The 12751-nt window shown below is 37.9% G+C and overlaps 1 protein-coding gene across 5 annotated transcripts in view; it reads right to left on the bottom strand.

Annotated features, from left to right (window-relative positions):
- Window positions 1–12751, bottom strand: part of Usp39 (ubiquitin specific protease 39) — a 120347-nt gene that overhangs the window by 91231 nt on the left and 16365 nt on the right. For all 5 annotated transcript variants that reach the window (XR_011393226.1, XM_053787786.2, XM_070094675.1 and 2 more), the window contains exons 9-11: window positions 8643–8738; window positions 2412–2513; window positions 1268–1354 (exon numbers count right to left, since the gene is read on the bottom strand). Coding sequence is in view for 4 of the 5 variants with exons in the window: in XM_053787786.2 (XP_053643761.1) it covers window positions 1268–1354; window positions 2412–2513; window positions 8643–8738 (285 nt within the window). In the remaining variant the exon portion in view is untranslated. The remainder of the gene's footprint in view (window positions 1–1267; window positions 1355–2411; window positions 2514–8642; window positions 8739–12751) is intronic.

The raw sequence follows: 12751 nt of genomic DNA, 5'->3' as shown, positions 1-12751 counted from the left end.
CTTTTCAACAAAACTTTGCAACTCATTCCACATTCCACACATGTCCTTAATCACTGAAGAAGGCACCTCATCTACTCCCTCTTCCTCCTCCTCTGAAGCAAGTTCCTCGGCTGTGGTCTGATGCTGTTCTAGTTGAAGCTCTTGCAGTTCGTCAGTGGTTAGCTCTTCCCTGTGGTCCTCCACCAACTCTTCCACATCCCCATCACTCACTTTATTTACCAAAGGGCTTGCACTAGCTTTCCTTGGGTCCATGATGACTTATTTAGCAGTTGCAAGCACAAAAAACAATGGATTATTATGAAATGTACTGTATGAACCTGTGGGGTGATGGTCACGTGTTGGTAAACAATGGCACACTGAGCATGAATGGCGTGGGAGACTGGCTTTGTGTGCGCGGTGACGAGTGGACGGGTACTGGACGGTCGCCGAAACACGAGTTTTTTCACGAAACTCAAGGCCAAATTTTTCCAAAAAAAACTCGCCGAAGGTCGAATTTCACGAAAGTCGAGGCAGCCGAAACTCGGGGGTCCACTGTACGAGTAAATTGAGTTACGAGCTAGCTCCTGGAACGAATTAAACTCGTAAGTCAAGGTTCCACTATTTTTACTATCTCATACTACACATTTCCAGTCTTCTTTGTCAGTTCACATCGGAAATATAATGAGAAAGAAAATTTTAAGTGTAATCTTCAGACCTAATTTTTTGTAATTAAACGAGTCAGAAACTTACACAGTAAGTTCTAAAAAATCTACCAGAGAAAGTTAATGACAACATGTTTGACTATGAAAAGGATACAGAATGAAACTTTGAAAAAAATAAAACAGGCAGTGGAATCATGTGATCTTGGCTTTTTAACATGTGGTACTCAGATTAATGTGAAAGCAAGAGCAGGAATTGTAGGAGAAAAGTTGAATCTAATTGGATGAATGTTGTCCTTGTTGACCACCATTTCCATGGCCAACCAAAGTAAAGTCCTTCTATACATAAAACAATTTAATATGTACGAAAAGGATTCCACATGACGGCCAACATTCCTTAGAGAGTGGGGTCTATTAGTAGTAAGAGATCAAAGACATTGATGAATAGTATTGATCAACAGCTCAAATTATGTTAAATGAGCAAAATAGATCAAAAACTGTATAGGTTTTTACTACAATGATCCCAACTTTGCAAATTTTCTAAATTAAATTAAAAAAAAAAAAATATCTTACTGACCTGAATGTATGATTCAGTTAAAATTAAAAAAAAAAAAAAAAATCTTACTGACCTGAATGTATGATTCAGTTAGAGTTAACATCTGAGGCTCAATCTCTTTCACATGTAGATCCTGTAATTCATACCACTTTCCAGTTCCCTGCAGAGCAACACAAGTATTACACTTTCATGTAATTCTGTTATAACAAACATGCAATGAATGGATTCCTGAGAGGAACCAGCAGGATAGAATCCTTCCCACTTAAACCATGCCAAGGCCAAAGAACTAATCCTCCCTCCACCAGTAATAATTAGAATGATATGAATGTTTTTCAACCTTGGGTAACCTTACCTTGGTGAGACACTGCTGAAGTCATGAAAAAATACAGAATGGAATGGCCTTACAAAATCCAATTTATTGCTGGGGATGCTGAATGACTCATACAAGTTTGCCACCTTTTTGTGAATACAATATGACCTCGGAGAAAGAAAAAAAAAGGTCCACAAACTCACCATGAGATAGGCAGCTAAGTTAAGGAAGTGGCATGATATTCAAACAAAGCTAATTTAAAACATTTCCCTCATGAAATAAAAAAATAAAAAGGCACCAGATTATATACTCCATAAACTTTTACCACATGTCAGTACAGAGTGAGGGAAATAACAAACCTGCATTCTAAACCATGCCCTTCGAGAAGGATGCTTTGATGCCAGTGAAGGGGTTCGATCCTAGGAACTGAGGCTTATCTTCCTTTCCTTGGATCAAATCTAATTATCTTCCATTCCCCTAGATGTTGTATGACCCTATGGATCTAGCACTTCCCCATGATTATAATGATAGTAAAAATAATCATCAAAACTGAGACAATAGTGAACAAGAAATGGTCTGTGACATAACCACCAATATACAACTGTTGCCTGCTACCATGACCTGGAAATTCTGTTGCCTGCTACCATGACCTGGAAATTCTATTGCCTGTTACCATGACCTGGAAATTCTGTTGCCTGCTTCCATGACCTGGAGATTAGTTTCAAATGACTGAGCCCTAATATAAAAATAAAGACCATTACTATATTTATAATATAAAACACTTAATGTTAATAGCAATTTTCACAGAGCTGTGGGCAAAGCAACTCAGCTGTACCTTGCAGTGCCAAATGACCCAACAGGTGTAGTGATTTTCTTTTACAAGAATAACAACAACAGTCAACAGTACCTTGTGCAGAATATGACATCGATATGTGCCAGCTTCAGGCTCTCCATCATGCACAATATTAGCCACTAAATCATATATGGGCTCAGGGTGTTTCTGTTTCACCTGAAAAATTCAATTCTGAATTATATACTGCCCAAACAGTACCAAACAATGCTCTGAAAATATACAAAAAACCTCAGGCATACCTGATGAGTCAAAAATTTATCTAAACATTTTGTTATAAGACTGAGAGGGAGTAAATATTGCTGCTAAAAGTTTATGCAAGAGAAGAAAAAATGCATACATCAGTAACCATGGCTACCTACACATTCAAAATAATCCTTTGTGGAGAATTATACTGATTTTCACTTTACATTTATTACTCAACTCTTATACATAGTTTAATCAACCATGTAAACTGGTATCATCTGAAGTCATAACATACAAATACTGCAGTGAAAATAATTTTTTTAATACACTGACTGCCTCCTACTGAGGTAGGGTGACCCAAAAAATAAACACTTTCACTGTCATTTATACTATCACTGTCTTGCCAGAGATGCGTAGATACAGCAGTCCCTCCAAATAGCAAATATTTCCATCCATCCTTAGGAATGCAGGCACAGTACTTCCCACCTCCAGGATTCAAATCCAGCTAATTGGTTTCCTTGAATCCCTTCACAAAATATTACCTTTCTCACACTCCAACAGCATGTCAAGTCCCAAAAACCGTTTGCCTCCACTCACTCCTAACACACTCACACATGCCTAATTTTTTTTAATTTAGCATCATCAAATACTCCCTCTGAAAACAACTCCCAGTCATTCATGAAGTTAGTACTGTTCTAATATTGTCAAAACATATGAGAACCTTAGCAGTCCTTTTGCATTACAGATCTTCCTTGCTTTACATGATAAATACATTCATGGCCCATGGTGCACAGAGCAAATTTGCATACAGTGAACAAGCAAAACATTTAAACATGCAAAACAATGAAATTCATTTTGATATTTTACAAATTCCATGTTAGAAAAGCTAAAAATTAGCAGAATATGAGCTTACCACACGTGGCAAATGGACACAAAAAATAAAATATTTGGTCAAAAAACTGAGAAAAATAAAATAAAAAGTCAATGATAATTTCCATACAGTATCATAAAAAATTATTGGCATACAAGATAGGCACCCAACAGATATATACAAAAAAATGCAACTGGTTACAAAACATATGAGAAAAAAATTAAATTCAAAGTTCAATCATAATCTTCCTCCCTTTTTACTTGTCTCCAACCCCCACTGCAAACCAACCAGCTTGTCATTGTCTAGACTGAAATGCACATGTTATGAACCTATGAATATATACCTCCACACTCTTTCCTCCCCTCCCTCCACCTGATTTTATATCAGTTCTCCACACTCTCTCCTCCCTCCCTCCACCCCCAGTCCTGATTTTATGTCAGTTCTCTACTCTTTCCTCCCTCCCTCCACCCGTTGTCCTGATTTTACGTCAGTTCTCCACACTCTTTCCTCCCTCCCTCCACCCCTAGTCCTGGTTTTATGTCAGTGCAATCCAACTTTGTGTGTCTGAGTGTCCATTTCTTTTGACTTGGCACAAGACACTTAAAATGAAAACCAATCACAGAATTTCGTACAAAATATGTTTAGTGGATTTCCCACACATAAATCTGTTCTCTTTCTTTCAAATCTTTCTAATGAATATCAACATAAACTGGTATAGAGTGACATTTAGAGTAGGGAAGCACCAAAGAATTAGTATCAGTAGGTATTGGCTAATTTTGATGGTATCGGTATCAGCCTAAAATTGAGTATTGGTACCGGTAGGTATTAGCTCATTTTTGCGGTATCAGTGTTGGTGTCAACTAGTTTTTGCTTACAATCATTGGTGTGGGCAAAAAATCATCCTACCCCTAATTTAAAGTGTGTTTGGGTCTCACATAAGAAGGAATTTATATTACACAAAGAATTACTGATAGAAATAGGGTAGATGCAAATAAGAGAAATTGCACACAGTGAAACTGCATAAAGAGGTGGAAATCTGTGCAGTATTCCTACCTTATTTCTTCCTTTCCCTTTGTCTGATGAAACCCAAGTAACTCTCATTCCCCAGACAATGTACAGTTCTTGTGGGTTTAGCAGTTCTCATGAATAATAATAATAATAATATCCTGATAACAAATAGTAGTAGGTTGGTAGACAGCAAATACCCAGAGAGGTACTACCGTCCTGCCAAGTGAAAGTAAAACGAAAGCCTGTAATTGTTTTACGTGATGGTAGGAATGCTGGTGTCTTTTTTTCCATCTCATAAACATGTAAGAGCTCAGAAACGTCTTGCTACTTCTGCTTACACTTAGGTCACACTACACATACATGTATACGTTTATGTATACAAACTCATCCGAGTTTTCTTTGATTTTATCTTAATAGTTTTTGTTCTTATTGCTTTTTGCTTTTATATCCATGGGGAAGTGGAATAAGAATCTTTCCTCCGTATGCCGTGCGTGTTGCAAAAGTCAACTAAAATGCCGGGAACAATGGGCTAGTAACCCCTTTTCCCGTACAGCCTACTAAAAAGAAAAAGAAGAAAACTGTCAAAGTGGGATATTTGCAGAAATAGGGGTGATTTTGATTAGTTTCACAACAAAAATGACCTTGAAATTGAGCTCAAAGTAGTGGAAATGTTCGATTTTTACAAATATTCAAGAATAAACAAATCACACCACACGTCCAATACAAGTCAACTGGGGAGTCTAATATTCTTTCACTAGTGCGCTGATATTATTTATACCATTTTTACAAAAATCTTCTATTTTCTGTGCGAATAAAAAATCAAAATAGAAAGCAAGAGTAATATAAGAGGGGCCTGGAGACATGGCTAATGAACATAGGATATGTTATTTTAGTGCCAAGAATATCTGCATTGTTTATTCTGAACCTTATTTTGAAATTGGCATCTTTTTTAATTTGCATAAAATTGGTCAAATTGCCAATTTCTGACCACTTTATTGGGTATTAAAATTGGTAAAGGGGCAGTTTCTTGTACTCAACTGATAGAAAAAATGGAGTTCTAAAGAAATTGCTATGAGTTTGGTCAACTTGAACAATGGAATTGGCTGAAAATAGGGATCAAAGTCGCCAAATCGCCAATGCGTATATATCGCCGAGATCGCTAACTTCGCAGGAGCGTAATTCCGTAAGTTTTCGATCAGATTTCGTACTTTTGGTGTCATTAGCATCAGGAAAAGATTCTCTATCATTTCACAAGAAAAAATAATTTTTATTTTTTTCAAATATTTTGCAACATAGAATGACAGTTTCAGAAAGGGGCTTGAGACAGTCAAAGGGTTAATAAATGTATGAAAGAGGGGAAGGTACCTAGGGATTGGCAGAGAGCATGTACAGTTCCTTTATATAAAGGGAAGGGGGACAAAACAGATTGTACAAATTATAGGGGAATAAGTTTACTGAGTATACCAGGAAAAGTGTACAGTAGGGTATTGAAAGAACTAGGGGTAACACAGAGAGTAGGATTACGGATGAGCAAGAAGGCTTTAGAGTGGGTAGGGGATGTGTAGATCAAGTGTTTACATTGAAGCATATATGTGAACAGGATTTAGATAAAGGTAGGGAAGTTTTCATTGCAGTTATGGATATAGAAAAGGCATATGATAGAGTGGATAGGGGAGCAATGTGGCAGATGTTGCAAGTGTATATGGAATAGGTAGTAAGTTACTAAATGCTTCAAAGAGTTTTTATGAGGACAGTGAGGTTCAGGTTAGTTTGTGAAGAAGAGAGAGAAATTACTTCCTGGTAAAAGTAGATCTTAGACAGGGATGTGTAATGTCACCATGGTTGTTTAATATATTTAGAGATGTGCTGGGGAGAAGGGTGGGTTTAAATTATGGAGAATCAAATACAAAATGGGAGTAGACACAGTTACTTTTTGCTGGTGATACTGTGCTTATGGGAGATTCTAAAGAAAAGTTGCAAAGGTTAGTGGACGAGTTTGGGAGGGTGTGCTAAGTCAGAAAGTTGAAAGTGAACATAGAGAAAGGTAAGCTGATGAGGGTATCAAATGATTTAGATGAAGAAAAATTGGATATCACATTGGAAAGAGAGAGTATGGAAGAGGTGAATGTTTTCAGATATTTGGGAGTTGATGTGTCAGCAGATTGGTTTATGAAGGATGAGGTTAACCATAGAACTGATGAAGGAAAAAAGGTGAGTGGTGAGTTGAGGTATATGTGGAGACAAAAAATGTTATCTATGGAGGCAAAGAAGGGAATGTATGAAAGTATAGTAGTACCAACACTCTTATATGGGTGTGAAGCTTGGGTTGTGAATGCAGCAGCGAGACGGCGGTTGGAGGCAGTGGAGATGTCCTGTCAAGGGCAATGTGTGGTGTAAATATTATGCAGAAAATTCGGAGTGTGAAAATTAGGAGAAGGTGTGGAGTCAATAAAAGTATTAGTCAGAGGGCTGAAGAGGGGTTGTTGAGGTGGTTTGGTCATTTAGAGAGCATGGATCAAAGTAGAATGACATGGAGAGCGTATAAATCTGTAGGGGAAGGAAGGCGGGGTAGGGGTCGTCCTCGAAAAGGTTGGAGAGAGGGGGTAAAGGAGGTTTTGTGGGCGAGGGGCTTGGACTTCCAGCAAGCGTGCGTGAGCGTGTTAGATAGGAGTGAATGGAGACGAATGGTATTTGGGACCTGACGATCTGTTGGAGTGTGAGCAGGGTAATATTTAGTGAAGGGATTCAGGAAAACCGGTTATTTTTATATAGCCGGACTCGAGTCCTGGAAATGGGAAGCACAATGCCTGCACTCTAAAGGAGGGGTTCGGGATATTAGCAGTTTGGAGGGATATGTTGTGTAATTTATAGGTATATGCTTCTAAGCTGTTGTGTTCTGAGCACCTCTGCAAAAACAGTGATTATGTGTGAGTGAGGTGAAAGTGTTGAATGATGATGAAAGTATTTTCTTTTTGGGGATTTTCTTTCTTTTTTGGGTCACACTGCCTCGGTGGGAGATGGCTGACTTGTTAAAAAAAAAAAAAAAAAAATCTTAAAAACTGAAGAAATCTTTCATGTTCACTATAATCATTAACTATGAAGTATCTCAAATGTACTATCAAGTACTGCACTGTTAAGCATAAGTTATCACTGTACATAGTAGTGGTATGTCTATTCAATATTTTTTTTTTTAATTTTGATGTAAATTTTATTATATATTATGATTTATTGACCTAAGTAGTAGGTTGGTAGACAGCAACTGCCCAAAAAGGTACTACTGTCCTGCCAAGTGAGCGTAAAATGAAAGCCTGTAATTGTTTTACATGATGGTAGGATTGCTAGAGTCTTTTTCTGTCTCATATACATGCAAGATTTCAGGTACATCTTGCTACTTCTACTTACACTTAGGTCACACTACACATGCATGTACAAACATATATATACACACATCCATCTGAGTTTTCTTCTATTTTCTTACTAGTTCTTGTTCTTATTTATTTCCTCTTATTTCCATTGGAAAATGGAACAGAATTCTTCTTCCGTAAGTCATGCGTGTCGTAGGTGGCAACTTAAATACCAGGAGCAAAGCTAGTAACCCCTTCTCCTGTATACATTACTAATGTTAAAAAGAGAAACTTATGTTTTTCTTTTTGGGCCACCCTACTTCGGTGGGATATGGCTGGTTTGTTGAAAGAGAAGAAAGATTTATTGCACAAGTATTTTACATACATATTGTACAATTTCTTTAGGGCAAGTCTAGGCTATAATCCCCCACATACAAATGGGTTTATAAAGATCATTCCATTATTTCACCAATATTGTTGATCATTTATACAATACATATTGTATTGAACAACTTGACTGTGCATACAAAATTCAATTCAATTTAGCCCACAGTTCTATTCTTCACAAACTGTTCACATTTGTACATTTCATAAGCTTCCAATACCCAGTTCTCAGTTATTTATTCTGATTAAGTAATGGTGCACAATTTATTGTTCTTTTTCACTAAAGAAAAGCAGATTAAGAATTTACTGAAAAATTATACAAACTGTAATTTCTTTCATATTCAAGAATGCCAAGGAAAAACAAAAGGAGAGATTTACTACATGTTTAGCACCAAGATGACTAGGTTAGACACTCCTAAACCAGGTTTACTACCCCTCACAGAATATCATGTAGTGTACACTTATTCCTTCAATCAACATTGCATATGCACTCACCTCTTCAGTTAAATACTCCGACAAGTCGATATTCTTCACCGGAAAGTTAACAATGGTTGGGTTTTTCTCAATGTAGAATGTATTCTTTGTGAATCTCTGTAATAATTAAAATTAATAAATTTCTATTTATAAATAAAATTTCACAGCTAATTAAAAATACATCCATTCAGTAGTTTCTTAAATACTAGCTATTCATTCCACATACAGTGCTGGGAGATACATAGCAAGTAAGACAATCGGGTGACATTCTTGGTCAGGGTAATATAATACATCTTCTGTAAAACTCTCTTGTCCCATTTGTAACAATTCATCTTTTAGTAAATGGGAACCTGAATGATTTACAATTTTTTTGCAGCTAAATTACTTAGTTCTTAAAACAGTATGAGGTTAGATTACAAAAATACAGGGATGAGCTCTCCTTATCTATAAGCCCTTCCAGAATTAACTGTTGCCTAAAATACAGTATACATCTCTACAATATTTGTTTTTAATGTGGTATACTTTATTACCTATGAGACTTCTCTTACCTTGGGTAGTGCCACTGAGTACACCACCCCCCCCCCATCTTTAATGGCATCTGTATAATTATACAAAAAAATACTTATAAAAAAAGAAAAGTTGCACTGTACAGGATCTGCAGTTATCTTCCAATTAGTTAGTGAGTACAATTTGATAGTCTTGTTTCACAAATACCAAACAGAACATCAAGCCTTTATCACTCCTTGCACTAAGTGGCCCACATGGGTTTGGCACTTCACAAAAAATAATAATATAATTCTTATGGCAGCACTTCCTGTATCATATTACATTTTTAATACATCATCCCAGTAAGTTGATAATTTGCAAGTGTTTGATGAGAAATCAAGTTGCAAATATTTTTATTTATTTTATTTTATTATTATCACACCGGCCGATTCCCACCAAGGCAGGGTGGCCCGAAAAAGAAAAACTTTCACCATCATTCACTCCATCACTGTCTTGCCAGAAGGGTGCTTTACACTACAGTTTTTAAACTGCAACATTAACACCCCTCCTTCAGAGTGCAGGCACTGTACTTCCCATCTCCAGGACTCAAGTCCGGCCTGCCGGTTTCCCTGAATCCCTTCATAAATGTTACTTTGCTCACACTCCAACAGCACGTCAAGTATTAAAAACCATTTGTCTCCATTCACTCCTATCAAACACGCTCACGCATGCCTGCTGGAAGTCCAAGCCCCTCGCACACAAAACCTCCTTTACCCCCTCCCTCCAACCCTTCCTAGGCCGACCCCTACCCCGCCTTCCTTCCACTACAGACTGATACACTCTTGAAGTTATTCTGTTTCGCTCCATTCTCTCTACATGTCCGAACCACCTCAACAACCCTTCCTCAGCCCTCTGGACAACAGTTTTGGTAATCCCGCACCTCCTCCTAACTTCCAAACTACGAATTCTCTGCATTATATTCACACCACACATTGCCCTCAGACATGACATCTCCACTGCCTCCAGCCTTCTCCTCGCTGCAACATTCATCACCCACGCTTCACACCCATATAAGAGCGTTGGTAAAACTATACTCTCATACATTCCCCTCTTTGCCTCCAAGGACAAAGTTCTTTGTCTCCACAGACTCCTAAGTGCACCACTCACTCTTTTTCCCTCATCAATTCTATGATTCACCTCATCTTTCATAGACCCATCCGCTGACACGTCCACTCCCAAATATCTGAATACGTTCACCTCCTCCATACTCTCTCCCTCCAATCTGATATTCAATCTTTCATCACCTAATCTTTTTGTTATCCTCATAACCTTACTCTTTCCTGTATTCACCTTTAATTTTCTTCTTTTGCACACCCTACCAAATTCATCCACCAATCTCTGCAACTTCTCTTCAGAATCTCCCAAGAGCACAGTGTCATCAGCAAAGAGCAGCTGTGACAACTCCCACTTTGTGTGTGATTCTTTATCTTTTAACTCCACGCCTCTTGCCAAGACCCTCGCATTTACTTCTCTTACAACCCCATCTATAAATATATTAAACAACCACGGTGACATCACACATCCTTGTCTAAGGCCTACTTTTACTGGGAAAAAATTTCCCTCTTTCCTACATACTCTAACTTGAGCCTCACTATCCTCGTAAAAACTCTTCACTGCTTTCAGTAACCTACCTCCTACACCATACACTTGCAACATCTGCCACATTGCCCCCCTATCCACCCTGTCATACGCCTTTTCCAAATCCATAAATGCCACAAAGACCTCTTTAGCCTTATCTAAATACTGTTCACTTATATGTTTCACTGTAAACACCTGGTCCACACACCCCCTACCTTTCCTAAAGCCTCCTTGTTCATCTGCTATCCTATTCTCCGTCTTACTCTTAATTCTTTCAATTATAACTCTACCATACACTTTACCAGGTACACTCAACAGACTTATCCCCCTATAATTTTTGCACTCTCTTTTATCCCCTTTGCCTTTATACAAAGGAACTATGCATGCTCTCTGCCAATCCCTAGGTACCTTACCCTCTTCCATACATTTATTAAATAATTGCACCAACCACTCCAAAACTATATCCCCACCTGCTTTTAACATTTCTATCTTTATCCCATCAATCCCGGCTGCCTTACCCCCTTTCATTTTACCTACTGCCTCACGAACTTCCCCCACACTCACAACTGGCTCTTCCTCACTCCTACAAGATGTTATTCCTCCTTGCCCTATACACGAAATCACAGCTTCCCTATCTTCATCAACATTTAACAATTCCTCAAAATATTCCTTCCATCTTCCCAATACCTCTAACTCTCCATTTAATAACTCTCCTCTCCTATTTTTAACTGACAAATCAATTTGTTCTCTAGGCTTTCTTAACTTGTTAATCTCACTCCAAAACTTTTTCTTATTTTCAACAAAATTTGTTGATAACATCTCACCCACTCTCTCATTTGCTCTCTTTTTACATTGCTTCACCACTCTCTTAACCTCTCTCTTTTTCTCCATATACTCTTCCCTCCTTGCATCACTTCTACTTTGTAAAAACTTCTCATATGCTAACTTTTTCTCCCTTACTACTCTCTTTACATCATCATTCCACCAATCGCTCCTCTTCCCTCCTGCACCCACTTTCCTGTAACCACAAACTTCTGCTGAACACTCTAACACTACATTTTTAAACCTACCCCATACCTCTTCGACCCCATTGCCTATGCTCTCATTAGCCCATCTATCCTCCAATAGCTGTTTATATCTTACCCTAACTGCCTCCTCTTTTAGTTTATAAACCTTCACCTCTCTCTTCCCTGATGCTTCTATTCTCCTTGTATCCCATCTACCTTTTACTCTCAGTGTAGCTACAACTAGAAAGTGATCTGATATATCTGTGGCCCCTCTATAAACATGTACATCCTGAAGTCTACTCAACAGTCTTTTATCTACCAATACATAATCCAACAAACTACTGTCATTTCGCCCTACATCATATCGTGTATACTTATTTATCCTCTTTTTCTTAAAATATGTATTACCTATAACTAAACCCCTTTCTATACAAAGTTCAATCAAAGGGCTCCCATTATCATTTACACCTGGCACCCCAAACTTACCTACCACACCCTCTCTAAAAGTTTCTCCTACTTTAGCATTCAAGTCCCCTACCACAATTACTCTCTCACTTGGTTCAAAGGCTCCTATACATTCACTTAACATCTCCCAAAATCTCTCTCTCTCCTCTGCATTCCTCTCTTCTCCAGGTGCATACACGCTTATTATGACCCACTTCTCGCATCCAACCTTTACTTTAATCCACATAATTCTTGAATTTACACATTCATATTCTCTTTTCTCCTTCCATAACTGATCATTTAACATTACTGCTACCCCTTCCTTTGCTCTAACTCTCTCAGATACTCCAGATTTAATCCCATTTATTTCCCCCCACTGAAACTCTCCTACCCCCTTCAGCTTTGTTTCGCTTAGGGCCAGGACATCCAACTTCTTTTCATTCATAACATCAGCAATCATCTGTTTCTTGTCATCCGCACTACATCCACGCACATTTAAGCAACCCAGTTTTATAAAGTTTTTCTTCTTCTCTTTTTTAGTAATTGTATACAGGA

This window comes from Cherax quadricarinatus, chromosome 47 (genome assembly GCF_038502225.1).
Source record: "Cherax quadricarinatus isolate ZL_2023a chromosome 47, ASM3850222v1, whole genome shotgun sequence".
Lineage (NCBI taxonomy): Eukaryota > Metazoa > Arthropoda > Malacostraca > Decapoda > Parastacidae > Cherax > Cherax quadricarinatus.
Note: the sequence above shows the minus strand (reverse complement) of the source record. Positions and strands in the feature narration are given on the sequence as shown.